Source organism: Bactrocera latifrons, unplaced genomic scaffold (assembly GCF_001853355.1).
Source record: "Bactrocera latifrons isolate USDA-ARS-PBARC rearing strain unplaced genomic scaffold, ASM185335v1 scaffold_33, whole genome shotgun sequence".
Taxonomy (NCBI): Eukaryota; Metazoa; Arthropoda; class Insecta; order Diptera; family Tephritidae; genus Bactrocera; species Bactrocera latifrons.
Window position 1 is genome coordinate 1,085,524 of NW_017536963.1, and position 16,824 is coordinate 1,102,347.

General features: G+C 40.4%; 1 protein-coding gene across 16 annotated transcripts in view; it reads right to left on the bottom strand.

Moving 5' to 3' along the window:
- LOC108971223 (AF4/FMR2 family member 4) overlaps positions 1-16,824 on the bottom strand; it is a 118,426-nt gene that overhangs the window by 29,667 nt on the left and 71,935 nt on the right. For 12 of the 16 annotated variants that reach the window (XM_018937137.1, XM_018937132.1, XM_018937149.1 and 9 more), the window contains exons 3-10: positions 15,005-15,078; positions 5,977-6,095; positions 5,561-5,896; positions 5,233-5,487; positions 4,925-5,005; positions 3,849-4,166; positions 1,889-1,994; positions 445-1,563 (exon numbers count right to left, since the gene is read on the bottom strand). In XM_018937137.1, the coding sequence (XP_018792682.1) occupies positions 445-1,563; positions 1,889-1,994; positions 3,849-4,166; positions 4,925-5,005; positions 5,233-5,487; positions 5,561-5,896; positions 5,977-6,095; positions 15,005-15,078 (2,408 nt within the window). The remainder of the gene's footprint in view (positions 1-444; positions 1,564-1,888; positions 1,995-3,848; positions 4,167-4,924; positions 5,006-5,232; positions 5,488-5,560; positions 5,897-5,976; positions 6,096-15,004; positions 15,079-16,824) is intronic. The other 4 variants (XM_018937147.1, XM_018937145.1, XM_018937133.1 and 1 more) reach the window with 3 other exon arrangements.

Here is a 16,824-nt window from a genome sequence, read left to right on the forward strand (position 1 = left end):
AAAAAACAATTTGTATTTCAAAATTTATAAAAAATTTTTTTTAAATAAGATTAAAAAACATCATGCAGTAGTTGTTTTTAACTCTAATACAACTACGACCTTCCGCCATTCGACCTCGAAGCTTAACCCTTGTGCTCACGGGACAAATAAATAATAAATAAATTTGACAAAACAGGTGATTAATACAAATATAGTTGAGGGTTGGGAGTGAGACTTTGCATGGGATTGCAAATTGTGTAAACAAAAGTGCTTGATTGCGCTAAAATGGGGAGGCGGGGGACTTTGTACATAATCAAAGTTGCATGTGGTGTAATGTTGGTTGGCTGGAAGGCACGAGTACACTTGAGGTGGTGTTTACGAGTACAAACAGTGAGAGTAATTCATGTTCATTTGCGCCCAGAAACAGACGCTCGGTAAGCTCAAACACGCTATATGCCTACTCACCCACTTCTTGCTGCTCCACGTGCTGCTGCTGCTGTTGTTGCTGTTGATGTGGCGACAGCTGTTGATAATGATTGCCAGCGGCACTGGTGTTTGCCGTGCGATAAACCTCATCCGGAGTCCGGCGCGTACCATATATGGCCTCGACCGTAGAGCGTGCCGGTGTGACCGCAGCGGTGGAAGCGGCTGCGGCTGCGGCTGCCGCCTGCTTCTCAAACATCGAAGCTTTCTGCAACACCGAGGCGCGTGAACGTTCATCATTCTCTACAATAGTTGGAGATTCTGTATCGTTTGTTGTCGCATTTGAATCGGTGGCATTTGAATAAGTTTGATCGGACGTTTCGGTGGGTGTGATTTGGGACTCTATGCATGTAGCACTATTCATAGCATTGTTATTGGTAGTATTACTTGTTTGTTGTTGCTGTGTATTTATTTCTTGTGCGGGTACAATGGTGGGTTGTTGACCGGCTCCATCGGTTTCGGTGATCTTCAGCACATCACTATCGACTGAAGCAGTGCCACTTTGTGGCGGTGTCGGTGAATTGACATTGTATACGAAACCGCTCAACATGCCGCTCGTCACGCTGCCGCCACTTGGTGTACCAGCCGCCGTGGATGATGGCGAATTGGTCAGCAGTGGTGAATAGTGGTTTTGTGGTGTTGAGCTGCCACTCGACGGTGTCGGTGTTTGGCCAACAAGTGGTGTGGCTATCGTGCCGGATTCTATGGAGGGATGCGAATGCAGAGAGGGTGTATTCGAGGAGGCAGACGAAGAGGAAACGGAATGTGAACGTGTTTTGCTGCCGCTGCTGCTGTTGTTACCACTAACCATAACACCTGACTGGTGCTGCGATTGTTGTTGTTGTGACTGCTGATAGCCCGATGCAGTCGAATCGTTGGAAAACTGTGAGGATATAGAGTCGATCGAGTGTTGTTGTTGCAGGTTGGCGACTGGCCGTTGTTGCTGCTGTTGTTGTTGTTGGTTAGTAATTTTTGCTGCCGCCATGTTGGCCAACTCAGACATATTGACGTAAGTAGGTGGCGGCGATGTTGTCTGCAGATGTTGTTGCAGTTGCTGTTGCTGCTGCATGTGTTGTTGTTGTGCATGATGCGCTGATAGCTCTGCTTGCAGCATTTTGTTAATTCGTTTATTGTGTTTTGTTGTTGTTTTTTGTTTTTGTTTTTTATTCGGCACATTGAAAGCGAGCGAGCGAGCGTGCGTTGGGCGGCGGCCGCGTAGCGTGTGTGTATGTRTGTGTGTTTCATTATTTTTTGTACATAGGATATGTTAGGCATAAGAGAAGGGAATAGAGAGCACAAAAACAGGGTAAATTAGTGAACTCGGCTAACTCGGGTAATTAGCAAAGACATTGACGGTAGACAAATTAGAGAGACACAATGAGCACTCGAGATGCTCTCGAAGTGTGGTGGAAATGCGTTTACTCACCTTTTGTTATGTGCGCCGGTATGGGTGAGGGGCATTGACGCTGTAAGAGATTGTTGGTGCTGCGATTATTGTTGGCCGAAAGCGGTCGTTCTAACGAAGAGCAGCGCTGTAAAAAACGATTGAGTTAATTAGTGAGTGAAAATTAAATGAAATTAAGGGAATTTTTGAAGGATGAGTTGAGCATTCCAACAGATCGATAGTAAAATTTATATATGTAACAGTCAGTGGAGGACCAGATCAACGATTATCACGAGAATTGCTTTCGTAAAAACTGTTTATGTTGTGCTTGTAACGGGTACCTAATCCCCACTAGACCAAGAAACGTGTTGTTTCGACGGGGTCGGATGTCAGATGTGAATGGTTAGCAGGGCATACAAAGGGGTGGCTAGTGTAATGCAGGGACTCATTACATATGTTTGATATGTATATTCTGAATACACATCGCGGTCATATGAAGAGTGAAGGAGCACAGACTGTCGAAAGACACCTAAAATTTTAGGGTTATTGACAGTCGGTATCCTAACGCCATCGACTGCAATATTAGGGTCAAGTCCATACTTCTTCGTCCAGTTTGTGAATATGGTCGCTGTGGATTTAGGGGGGAAAGTGAGAGTCGATTCTATTGCCCGACGTCATTTATCGTGCAATCATCAGCGTACGAGGTGATAGAAACTCCCTCTGGTTGTTGCGGAAGTTTCGAGATGTAGAAGTTAAACATTAACTGAGAGAGGACACCACCCTGCGGAGGCCCTGTTTAATTCTTCTCAGTTTTGAGTCTTTACCTCGAAGTAGTACGGATGATTGACGTTCGGTCAGGTAGTCCTGGAGAGAGCGATCTCCTCAAGGCCATGAACTATCATGGGCGTTTATGACGCTAATTGCTGTGGTGGAACAATGCACTTTTCGGTTTGCTAGGTTCAAATTGTGTGTGAAGGTCGGGAGTGGCAAAGCCTCCAGCGTCTTCACTACTTGGTAAAGGTGAGTTAACGGACGATAGGACTTTTCTTTGTTCGCGGGTTTCCCAGGTCTCAAAATTGGGACCACTCTTCCGATTTACCGCATATCGGGCAATTGAAGAGTGGTCAGGGACAGATTGAGGATCTTCGTGAGGTAGCTTACTTCCTCGGTAAGGTAGCTTAATACCATCAGGGCCATTGGATTTGTACAATTTTGCCTTGTTGATGGCACTCTGAACCTCCTCCTCAGTGAAAATAAGTGGTGCGCAGTCTTTTGGCCTTCTGCTTTGTGCAGTGTAAATTGCCGGCTAAAGTAGCTCTACATAACTGATCATGAGACCCTCACAAATCGGAAAAGCGCAAATTTGTTAAGAGGCTATGTCAGTTTGGGCTATGTCTTCTGGTTCACCAAGGCGAGAATGCTGAGAGGTTTCCACCCCAATCTTGCAAAAGTTATTGAATAATGCCTTGTAAGAACTTTTACGATATAACAACAATAACTCGAAAACTCTTCCTTCTCAAATAAATTGAGCATTTTGACGGTGTAAAGCTACAACAACAACAATTATCGTAGACAAAATAAAATACAATATCGATCGGTTGAATGCTTCTTTAAAACTAAAATAATTTTTATATACATAACATGATCTTAAAAGGAATACTTTTTGGACAGACTTAAAAGGAGCTAGCGAATCTGCACATGCAAGCTACACGACATATTATATATATATATATATAACTATATGTTTTGACTGATTGGATTGAGAATGATGAAAATCGAATTGTGGTTTCGTTTAGGATGTTAAATTGGAAGAAAAGTGCAGCCTAAACTTACCACACGTGTTGGTTTCTGATGTCATAGTATAATAATACAATTAAATTAACAACAAGAATTCATTTACCGCAAATATAAACACAGAGAAAAAAGAAAATTCACATACATGTGTATACATAAATATGTAGTTATTAGTATATATGTATATAATATATATATGGTAACCTACCACTGGCAACGGTGGGCGACTCAATGCACCGGCTGGCGACTTTTGTGTAGATGGTGTATTAGCGCCGGACCCAGCACCGCCATTGGTGCCGTTTGGCGTACCCGGTATGCTGCCGCTGCCGCTGCCGCCGCTACCCTCCAGTATAGTCTCCGGATTCTGGAACGTGTAAACGGTTAGTGGTGGCCGCTGATGTCCCTTTTCGTAGGCAGTTGAGATTGTGTGTGGACGATCGGAGGCAGGTGGCAACACTGGCACGGCATCTTGGGAATGTGGTGGCCAAGTGGAAACAGCATGTGACTGACTAGTGGCAGTAGTAGCCTTACAAGGGAAAGTTACGTTAGTGTAAACAAAGGAAAACAATTTTCATACAAAATTTATAGCCTACAAGAATAAATGTACGGTTGCACCGAAACTATAATAGCCCTTACAAATATAAAATATCTCATACAAGGTCTGTTTGTATGGCAGCTATATGCTGGGGTGGTTCGATCTAAATCGTTTCTTTAGAGATTGTACCGTTGACTTGGAATGTAATACTTGTCAAATTTCGGGAAGATATCTTGTCAAATAAAAAAGTTGTCTATACAAGGATTGGATTTTAATCGATCTGTTTGTATGGCAGATATATGTTGTGGTGGTTCGATCTAAATCGTTTCTTCAGAGATTCTACCGTTGACTTGGAAAATAATACTTGTCAAATTTCGTGAAGATATATAAAATAATATTTCGGGAAGATATCTTGTCAAATAAAAAAGTTTTCCATATAAGGACTGATATTTTTGTATACCTTTATACATATATGTATGACAGATTAAGTGTTTCGATATCGGCGGTTCTGAACTAGTCGTTCGCGTATATACGGGCAGAAGGACAGTCGGACGAATGGACATGACTAAATCGACTCAGCTCGTCATGCTAATCATTTATAAATATATTTCATCATTTTCTACTGGGTGTTACAAACTATATACCTTATTTATCTTATTAAAATGTCAATAACAGTATATATTACAACAAAAGCATGAGTTAACAAATATAGAAATTAATTTCAATAATATTAAGAAAATAATAAAAACCTGTGTGGTTAGCGCTGGCGATGAGCAAAAGCCACTATCACTGGATTCACCAGGTTTCAAGCGTATTGCAGGCGAAATTAACTATAAATAAGATGAGTATGAAAAAAACAGAAACACACAACATAAAATAAACAAATAATGCGTCAAAATAACAAGTAATTAAAAATTATATAACATTTGACATATAAAGCATAAAACTTATGTGCTTAAAGAACTAAAGCGCAACACATTGACTTCAAGCAGAGCTGCACACAGAGTTCGCACTCGCAGCTTTTAAGCTTAAGCTTAGCTAGCCGACCAACACTCACCTGCGATAGCGAACGTGGATAGTGATGATGTCCCGGTGAGTTGCTTGAGCCGCTGCTGTTCATAGAGCTAATAGAACAAACGGAACTTTTGCGTGAGCCCAACGAATTCGAGCAACCACCTTGTGAGCTCGAACCGCCACCCGGCGATTCGGGATATAGCGACATTGTGGCTTTGGTGTCATGTATAAGTTCCTCGGATGCTTGTGGCAGCACGCTGGGCTCTTTCGTAACGAGGGCGATTGAATCCATTGCTTCCTAGAGTAAAAAAAAAAAAACATAATTCAGTTAATATCCAAGTAACACGTTTGTGCTTTGTCCGCTTACTCACCTGCAAATGCCCCAGCTCTGACATGACTTCACACTCTTCCTTCACGACTGGCTGTAACATATGTACAAACGTACAATATCGTAAACGCTCCTCGATCATAGCTGAACGTAAGGATTTCTTTTCGACCTCCTCCAATTCGGCGCGTCGCAATGTTACATCCTGCTTATGCGAGTCCATAAGCGACTGTATAGTATCCGATTGACCTTTACGTGCTTTCTTCTGCAGTCGTAACGTGTCGCTGGATCGCTTTTTCAGTTCGGTGCGACAGCGCTTATACTCTTTGGCATGTTCCTTGTCAATGGTGATCACTGTGCGCTTCCAGTCTTCTAGTTTTTCCTGCGTAGAAAGTGATATAATTAATTAATATACGCGATATTGAGAAAAGAGAGAGGGACATGGAGGGTGTTGGCACTTACTTGCAATGGCTGTACAAGGCAGTCCATTATTGCTGTTGTGAAAGTCTTCAGACGTGATTCGACTGCTTTGTGGCGTAGACAGACCCGCGTCAAAGCGGTGCCGATTTCTTTGGAAGCTCCTGCAAGTGCGAAAAAAAATGTATGTTTAAATGTTTCTATGAAAATCAGGCAGTGCTGTCTTTGCGTTTTTGAACTTTTTTTACACAAGCGGGGAGATGTTGTGGTATATGTGTATGTACCTCTTCTAGCAAGAAAAAATTACAACAGTGTAGTATATTCTCGTATACGACGACTGCAGGTTTTAGCCGAATCGGAGTCATAGTTTTGTTTTGATTGGGTATAGAAGCGAGAGTTTACGCGGCACGAAGAAAATCACACGTTAAGTTTCTACGCTTTTTTGTGACCATCGACGAATTATAGATCAAGTGGTCTACACCATATAAGAAGCCGTCGATTGTCTTAACGGCTAGAGAGGTTACGAATTTTTCTAAATTTTTCGTACTACTTTTGTGGGCTAAGTACATATCGTTCCGCCTACTTATTTTTAAGCAAATTACTCTTAGTATAAAAGTGGAAAATAAATCAACGAAAAGTTGAAAGAGCGCTATACGCATTACTATGTATCGACGTCGATGACAACTATGTAGAGCATAAAATTCGAATTATGTCAATTTTTATACACAGAACAGGGTATATGAATTTTGTCACGCTGTTTGTAACACTTAACACTCCTTTAGCTTGACAAATGGGTCGAGAGCGATAATGCTCAAAAATTCTACGAAAAGGTGCGGCGACTAACAGAAGTTTGAAGAACCCCTAGAGGTGATCTAGTGACTGATGGCGATAGAGGAGACGTCCGATGGTCCGACCATGAAGAAGTTCGAATAGCAATTACCCGTCTGAAGAAGAAGAAAGCGGCGCGGGCCGATGGATTGCCGGCTCAGCTATTCAAATGAGGTTTCGAAGAACTGATAATGACCATGCATTAGCTTCATTGTAGAATATGCTCGGACAAAAGCATGCGTGACAATTGGAATTTATGTGTGCTCTGCCCAATTCACAAGAAGGGAGATCCCAGAATCTGCGGCCACTACCGTGGGATAAATCTCCTCAACATCGCAAATAAGGTTTTATCGAGCATACTGTGTGAAAAATTGAAGCCACCGGCCTCAACACCCGCGCCGTAAGTTCAGCGAATTAAGAGACGGCGGCTACGCTGGCTAGGTTATGTCGTCCGAATGGAGGAAAACACTCCAGCTCGGAGAGTATTCAACGCTGTACCCGCGGGGGAAGCAGATGAAGAAGAAGACCTTCACTCACAGAAGGATCTGGCTACACATGGAATCCCAAATTGGCGTGAGACCGCGACAAGCTAGAACGATTGGCGCGCTGATGTAAACTCGACAATAAGTTAGGATAACGTGGTAGGTCAATAAGCGATGCATAAACCAGTTTTAGTGCTTTGGGATACCAGATGGAGTTCAGTTGCTAGGTCCATGAGCAGTAGTCATCCTTTAGGATGCCTGCGCTTGATGCGAATTTTAACAGACTATGCGGCCTCACTATCGATACATTCTTCTGTGCATCGTAAAGTGGGGACCCCAGATGCTTATGGCGTAGTCCTGCCAATGCGGGACAGGTGTACAAGAGACGCGCCATTATTTCTCTGGCGGCCTTCTTTAGACATTTCCTGCAGTCTTCTCGTTCTGTGAGCCTTATTCTACGTGCGTGTGTCGCCACCAGACAGTGTTCAGCTCGTATTCCCCATCATGTTCCTACAGTTTCTTCTATCGAGTGCCAATAGGAATTTAGTGCTCAGCTAAAACCGCGTAAGCGGTGTCGGTGTTGATTTCTGCAAGTTGCAAAAATAATATATGTTCGGTTACATCCAAACTTAGCTCTCCCATATTTGTTTAATTATATATCTGTTTACTATCTCAACTAAAAACGGTGACTTTGTCATGACATCAAAGTGACAAAAAACCTTATCCATTTATAAGGAACAGTTTTTCTAATGAATAAAAGTTGTTATTAATTGGTTGAACATTATTATACGAGGTGTGTTCAAAAAGTATCGCGAATTTTGTGTTTTTTTCAAAAATTATTTATTTATTCATGAATATCTATTTTGTCCAATCTTCGAAGCACTTCAAAAAATCATTTTTTTTTTTTTTWTYTTYTTYAGCTCCTCCTTCGATKCCGTCTTTATCTCGTCAAGAGAAGCGTAACGTCGTCCTTTCATGGGCCTCTTCAGTTTAGGGAACAAGAAAAAGTCACAGGGGGCCAGAWCTGGGGAATACGGGCTGCGGTATCGTTAGTGGGCTAGCAAATCTTCTCGGCCTTCTGAGAACATTTTGTACCACCGATAAACGTTGCATCGGTCCAAGGTAGCTTCTCCGTATGCCACAGTCAACATTCGGAATGCATCCGCGCACTTAATTTCGTTTTTCACACAAAATTTGATACAGGTTCTTTGATCCATTTCTTTAAATAGGTAAAAATCGTAGACGATCAAAAACACGTGCAAGCAAAGCAGTTATCAACAATTAAATGAATATTTAAGAAGGGTGAGCTTGTCGGCTTAAGTGAGAGACATGAGTACCAACATAACGCCACAAAAAATTCAAAATTCGCGATACTTTTTGAACACACCTCGTATATCAGTTTTATATATCCAAGAATATCAGAGAATCTTCAAGCGATGAATTTAAAACCCATATGAATTTTAATGTATGTATGTATATATGTATATGTATGTGTCTATAATGGTATGATATAAAAAAATGCTGCATTCACGCAGCGGAAGTGCCCAATCATGAAACTGAAGGCCGGAAGTAGAGCAGAGCAATTGATACATGACTGGTTGCACCTGGGGAAAATGCTGAGTAATAAAATATTGACATACTTTCCGTTAAATCCCTACTCTCACGATGTTGCAAGCAAAAGTTGATAAGCAAAGCACCACTCTGTACAACATTTATATGCAAATATCGTGTGTAACTGGATTAACCGGTTACAACTATGTGAAGTGGATGTATCTATTAAATTTGAAAGCTTGCTGGCCAAAGTGGAGGTATGAAAGATGATTGATAAATGTGAGGCTGAATAAGAATAAGAATACCACAAATATGTATGTACATATGTCGCCTTCTTTCACCGGTATATGTAATATGTATGCTTGTATCTAAAATATGAATATCTATGTATTTGATAGAGAGAAGGGAAACTCATAACAGCATTGCCAACACAGAAGAAAAATATGAAATTTTTCAAGTTCAAGCATTTTTCGTCGTTCTTCTACAACTTTGTTTCACTGCAGTTCTTAAACAAAATATTAAATTATGTTGCACAGTCACCAAAACCCACTTGCTGCTGAAAGAGTCTGCAGAACAATAACTACAAAAAGTTAAAGTATGGCTGCAGCGCCGCCACGCCACATTGTCTAGGCATTTTTGTACATATTTTGTTTGGTTGCAACATTAATGCTGCACATACGCGTGCACCTTGTGCATAAGTAAGCAATATTACGCCCAACTGTTCAGCAAAAAACAACAACAAAGAGCATACGAAATGAGTTAGACCAAAAAGGTGTGTGTTTTATTTTGCAACTAAGCTTAACGCAGTAAGCTGGCGCATGCCACATTCGGACAAAAACCGGTCTTTGTGCGCCGGCCGACATTGCGCCTGCCACTGCCACACCACGTCACAACAGTTGGCACTAGCAGCAACAACAACATTAGTAGATAATGTCTTTGTGATTATGTGTTGGTTGGCAGTTGTTGTTGGTATTTCATTTACCGTTGCAAGTGCCCCCATTTAACGATGACGATGACGGTGGTGAGGCCAACAGCATTGCACCGTTGCGCGCTTGCAACTAAATGGAGAAATAAAAATAAAATACGACAGACACTCGGTGCGGAACGATGGTGGCATGCATTTCTGGTGAGGTGTGGCACGGCTTGGGGTGCCAAGAGACTGCAGGCTAGCGCAACAGCGAATGCTGCTGGCTATTGGCGAGACCGACAGCGACTGTGACAGGGACGATTACACGCCAAACGCAACAATTGCGGCAGGAAATAGAAAAAAAAGGTGACAAGCGATGAACCGGCTGATGCAATTTACATACACATACACGTTTATAATACATATATTTAAAAAATTATCAAAAGAAGTATTCCAGTGGAAGTCGTTGTGGCGAAAGGAATAACAATTACTCCAAACGATAAATTAATTAACGAGTGTTGTACCTGTTTACTGTTTGAACTTCCTAAGCAAAAATAATTTCAAAAGATAATCTAAGCCTTACTTTGAAGAGAACTTCGGTGAAATCTAATTTTCAAAAGTTTTGAGAAAACCAAGTGCTGGATTATTGCTAGTCGAATCGTTGCACTCGGATTGGACTTGACTCGAACATATTGTTCAATTGGATTGGACTTGAGTTACTTTGAAAGATTTCCAAATCTTACTTTGAGCCGAACCGTGGTAAAAACTAACTAAACTTGTTAAAATCTCATGAGAAATTATAAACAATTATAATCAAATTCTGAACCGACGACGAACAATAACTCCAGAATTATCGAGTTCTTGCAATATTAGATTATTTTTTTTAACTATTTTGCATTACGTGGTTGCAAAAATAACAAATTCTGTGGTAAAAATTGGGAAGTGCCGATTATAGCTGATACATTACAGGGTTTGATTAATCCTTGGCAGACTTTTAACTGTAGAAACTTGGTTAGGTCCATACACATATACTCAATCAGTATACACTTGTTGTAGTTCTCTGAGCGAAACGATTATTCGACGATTATCGATTAACGATATATTGACGACTTTCAGTCTTTGACCTAGTAGCCAAAAAACGTCCATTTGAAGCCTAGCTAAAGTGAGAAGGCGAAACATTCCCTACCCAGCGCTGGGTTTGGAACGGGTCACGTGAAAAAAACTACCAATGAAAAAAAACCAGACTCAGATGACTGTCAGCTTTGAAATCCAACGCAGAATAACTCTTGCCAACAGGTGCTACTTCGGACTGAGTAGGCAATTGAGAAGTAAAGTGCTCTCTCGACGAACAAAGACCAAACAAGTTACGCATCATTTTCGTCCTGCTATATGGAGCAGAGGCATGGTCGATGACAACATCTGATGAGTAGGCGTTATGAATTTCCGAGAGAAAGATTTATGGTTATATTCGACGAAGTACCCGTCAGAAGTAGACCTCCACTCCGCTAGAAAGACCAGGTGGAGAAGGACTTGGCTCCACTTGGAATCTCCAATTGTCGCCAAACAGCGAAAAGCAAGAATGACTGGTGCAGTATTGTATAAACGGCTGTTACCGCGTAAGTGGTGTTTACGCCAAAAAATTTTAATCAACAGGCACATTACAAAATTTTTCCATGCCCGTGAGGCAAAGAAGTTCCCATAGTGTCGATAATATTGCTGCCGCAAGCGCATCAATCGTTGTGGCGAATTTTGCGAGAGGATCCTGGCTTACATCCTTACAAGATCAAATTGACGCAAGAACTGACTGATGATTGAAAATTATCCGGATTTTCGAAAAATCATCTTCAGCCATGTGGTTCATTTCTGGCTGAATGGCTTCGTCAATAAGCAAAATATGCGTCAGACAGCAATCCACACGTACTCCATGAGTCACTATTGCATTCCGAAAAACTAACTATTTCTTCCGTTATGATCAAGAATGGCACGTTATTGTGAATGGGAATCGCTACCGCTCAATGATAACCGAATATTTTTCGCCCGAATTGGCTGATATGGACTTGGACAATAAGTGGTTCCAACCAGACGACAGCACAAGCCACGAAGCGAATGTCACAATCGATTTATTGAAAATCAAGTTTGGTGAACGCGTCGTCTCCCAAAATGGCCCAGTCAATTGACTGCCTCGGTCGTACGATTTGTCGCTGTTAGATCATTTCCTGTGGAATTAAGTCAAATATATGGTTTATGGCAACAAGTTAGCAACAATTGATGCACTTCTTACGAGTATCGATAATATATCGGCCAATTTATGCTTGAAATCCATCGAAAATTGGGTACAGCATATGGACTTCTGCAAACGTGCCCGTGGTGGCCATGCAAGAAATCGAGTTCCAGACATAATGGCATCGAACATACTTTCACAGGAATAAAGAATTTCATTGATATCCCAAGCCTTTTATTAGAAAAACTTTTGTAGCGCCCTTCTTGAAAACCCCGTTACTTTATAGGATCTTCGTCCACCATGAATTTGTTCCTGCTGGATAAGAGATCGCAACAGATTGGAAGTTGCACCACGACAACGCTCCGGCTCACACCGCCTTTTTTGTGAACAGCTAGACCGGCATCCCAACGCTTCCACAGCCCCCTACAGCCCAGATATGACCCACCGGACTTTTTTTGTTTCCTTGCCTGAAAAGGCCGCTGAAAGGCAAGCATTTTGAGACGACAGAGGGGATCAAAGCAGCATGCCGTGACGTCTTCAATGCTTGGAAATCACGCTGGCAGCTGTGCATCGACGCGGAAGGAGCCTATTTTGAAAGTTTTTAAAAAATTGTACGATTGGTTCAATAAATATTTTGAAATCAACTCAGTCCTAATACTTTCCGGACAACCCCTGTATAATACATTGCTGATAAGCATGTTAGTTAGACTACTACGTACTTAGATTGCTTCCGAAAGCAACAGAAAAGCTTTCACAGGCAAACCGTAGGACAATTAACACTTTGACAAATAATATCGTAGCATCAACCAACTTGACCCACGTTCAAGTGCGTTTCCAACAGTTTAGATGGCAAATATCCACCCTTTGTGAAAAGGATATGAAATTACGTAAAAAGGGAGAATATTTTGCTTTTGAAAACCAAAACTTTACATAAGTTTATACATATGTATGTATATATTACGTACACTATTACATAGGAATGCGCAATGAAGAGAGTCGGTTTTATGATATTTTGAAATATTTGTTACATTTTCATAGCGCAGACGGGTGGTAAGTAATATCCGAAGGGTTCGCCACAAATTTGTTGACGAGTTGGCGATATTTAAGCTTTTAGTATTTTACGCTTAGTGATGACTGCCACGAAGGGTAGTTTTGTCGTCTTCTTGGACTTTATGTGAGAATTTAACATAATTAAGAGCACAAGGACAATTGTAATGCAAATGTAGCAGACTGGCAACCAGTAAGACCAGTTAAGGCTCGTTAGTGAAATTTAATTACATACAAAATACGCATTTACCCATTGGAGGGAATGCATAAAGTCTGCCGAAGGGGTCAACTCACGATTACACACACATTTCAAGGGCCAAATGAATGATTTGACTTGGAAGAAATGTTTAATATGGGCGACTTTCTTTGCCACAGCCAAAGGAAGTTAGAGGATTCCAATGTATGAAGAAAATATCTAAATAAACTGAAACAGTAAAACGACTATTACTATTAAAGACTATAACGCTTTCTTTCGGTTTTTAGTTATATCAGAAGCTTTCGACCGATTATTAAGTTCTAATGTACGTAATCGATATGGAATAGGAGAAATCGAGCAATGCATAGTAAGAATTGACGGTAAGATATAAGATTCACTGAACTTTCCCTCTTTCGGAAATGCATTTATTATTCGCACTATAAAGACTAAAAAAAGTTTGAGACGCCCACAAATGGATGACACACTTTTGCTCTTTTAGTTGGATCAAATATGTTCGGGCTGCTATAAGGAAAAGTTGTATATAATCGTCGAAACATTTGATGAAATTCAGATCGACGAAGTCTTATGAACACCTCTTCGATTATACTATAAACACACCTTATAATAACGGTCGATATTTGGTTCTGATTCAAAAAACATTATATCCTCTTAATTCTTTGGGTATTCTGGTTCTAATGTAATAAGTTTCCAGTATCTATTTTGAATGTATGGGTGATGTATTTCGAAACTTCGAAAACTTCAAATCTAATGTGTGTATTATCATTCGAAAGATCATTATTTGGCATATATTTTCTGAAGGTTATCTCTTTTAAATGTTTTACGTCTCAGATAGTCCAAAAAGTCTGACGGTGTGATATCACACGATGTGTGGAAAGTGGCGCCGTCTTGTTGAAACCAAATGTTGGTGAGGTCACGAGCTTCAATTTCAAGCATCAACTAGCCGGTTATCATGGCGCAATAACGGTTACGTTCTCACCGGCATCATTTTTGAATAAATATGGGCCGATGATCACATTAAGAAGGTTGAGCGGGTTCAATTCTTGCACAAGCTGTATTTTGTATGCATTCAATTTAAGATCTCGATGTAAATTGCGAAGCGTGAAAAAACGCAATGTTATGGCGTCAGTAGTTTGGGATGTGCATGATATAATTTTTATGGACTATCCTGGGCTTCGATTTTCAAAAAATGATAGAATGTATTTACGGAGACTTTTCAATCGCCCTGTTTTAATATACCCAATTCAAACACTTTGCACATTGACATAAACCAAGCTCTGCAACCTTTGGGCAGCATATTGTGCCCGGGTGTAAAAAAAACCGCATCTACGATGTTGACAATGAATCCAGTATCGGGATAATAGTTTCTTGGAACTACGAGATTTCTTCACATTACATTTCAACAGCTTGCCGCTAAGAAAATAAATACCACTATGTTGAATGCAGCAAATAAACGCTACAAATAAGTGACAGTGAGTGGTAAGAGCGTGGTCAAGAGGCAAGCGGCGTGCAGCGCGGCGAGTGGTCAATAGCTTAGCGGTGTTTATTTATTTGCGATTCTGGCAATAAACAGCATGATGCCGCAACATGTATCGCGGTTGGACACGCTATGCAACATTGTTGCATAATAGAAAGCAACATGTGTGAGCAAGCACATGTGTGTGAGTGTTGGAAGCTTTCATGCACGAGAAGTAGCACACAACTTTCGTGCTATTTGCCGCTAATTTCTTATACAACAATTTTACACTTGCCTCTGCTTATGTATATGTGTGTGTGGTTGGTTTTTGTGTTGATTTTTATGTGCGTTGGGGATTTGAACTTACCTCTTGAATTTGTTGCTGCGTCTGCGATTTTTTGGAACGCGTCCAAATACGCGGCGATTGCCTGAATGGCGGCACTGCAAATAAATCGAGATAAAAAACATTAAATTTAATTTGAAAATATACATACATACGTACAGAATTATAATATAACAGTATATATGATAACACATATAATACAACGAAAATTCCTGTGCTATGAGAGTTCTCAAATCTTTTGGCTGTTACTTTTTTTATGCGAACATTTCGTTTTCATCATAATTTGTTGTGTGAAATTGTTTTGTGGTGACGATGATTTTACACAGAAACGATTTGCGCTTTGTTGTTGGCCGTCAAAGCATTTTGAATGTAGCAAAAATATAATCAAATAAAATTTTAAAAAATTGGCACAAGTTTAAATAAAGCTTTTATCTGCTGGGCGTGGTTTATTACAATTTGAGGCGATGTATTCATGAGAAAAAATTGATTTGAAAAAATTAAATTTTTCATCAAATGTTTAGCCTCTTTTGTTTCGATAAAAATTAATATTTTAACTTTAAAAGAAAAGCAATAAAAAACCCCTTCACAGATAAATAAGTTTCCATTCAAGAACTTAATTTTGATGGTTGCGTTTGTATGACAGCTGTATGATATTGTGGTATATCTTAGAAGAATGTACCGTTACTGCGGTCAATAGTCTATCCAAATTTCATGCAGATATCTCGTTAAGAAAAATAGTTTCCCTATAAAGGCTTGATTTTGATCGTTCAGTCTGTATGACAGCTATATGCTATAGTGTTCCAATCTCAACAATTTCTTAGAATATTGTACCGTTACTTCGGTCTATAATATGTACCAAGTTTCGTGCAGATATCTCGTCACAAAAGTCTTCCTTACAAGGACTTTATTTTGATCGGTCAACCCGATATTGGTGGTTCCGACAAATAAGCAGCTTCTTGGGGAGAAACGGAAGTGTGCAAAATTTTAGAGCGTTACTCAAAACCTGATGGACTAATCCGCATATATACAAGGTGCGTTCCTAAGTAAACAGGACTTTTTGAATCTAGCGCCCCTTGATGGGCTATCTATATTTCGACTGGTGCTTTTGAATCTGCTTTTCATTAATTTCATTAATTGGAAGTGAAGTTATTGCGTTTTAAGTGTCGGTATGTTTGTGTTATGGATGCGAAAATGAGCTTCGAACAAAGAGCCAACATTAAATTTTGTTTTAAAATTGGTAAAACTTTTACCGAAACGTTTCAATTGATGAAACAAGTTTATGGCCATGATTGCCCATCCCGTAGCAAAGTACACGATTGGTTTCAACGTTTTTAAAGTGGTCGTGAGGACACAAATGACGATCCACATGTGATCGCCAATCAAAATTCGTCATCGCTGGAAATTGCATCGAAACTGCGGGTGAATTCATCTAAAATGAGATGAAATCAGCATTGAAGTTCATGGAAATGGAATTGAACATCTCCAAAACATGGATTTATTGCACTTGGACCGAACATTTGGGCTTACGAAAGGTATGTGCACGGTTTGTTCTGCACAAATTGACTGACGACCTAAAATTGCACAGAATTCAAGATTCGAAAGACATCATTAAAGATGATTATTTGACCAAAAATCAAATTTTAGCCATTAATCACGCCCCGTATTCACCTGATATGGCATAGCGCGACTTCTTCCCTTTCGGAAAAACGAATTTGCCCGTGAAAGGAATGCGTTATCTAGACGTAGAGGCCATTCAAATGGCTTGCGCCAGCATACTGGCAGCCATACCGGCCACGAGCTAAAACACACGTTCGACATACTTTTGGACTATGCAAAATGCTGTA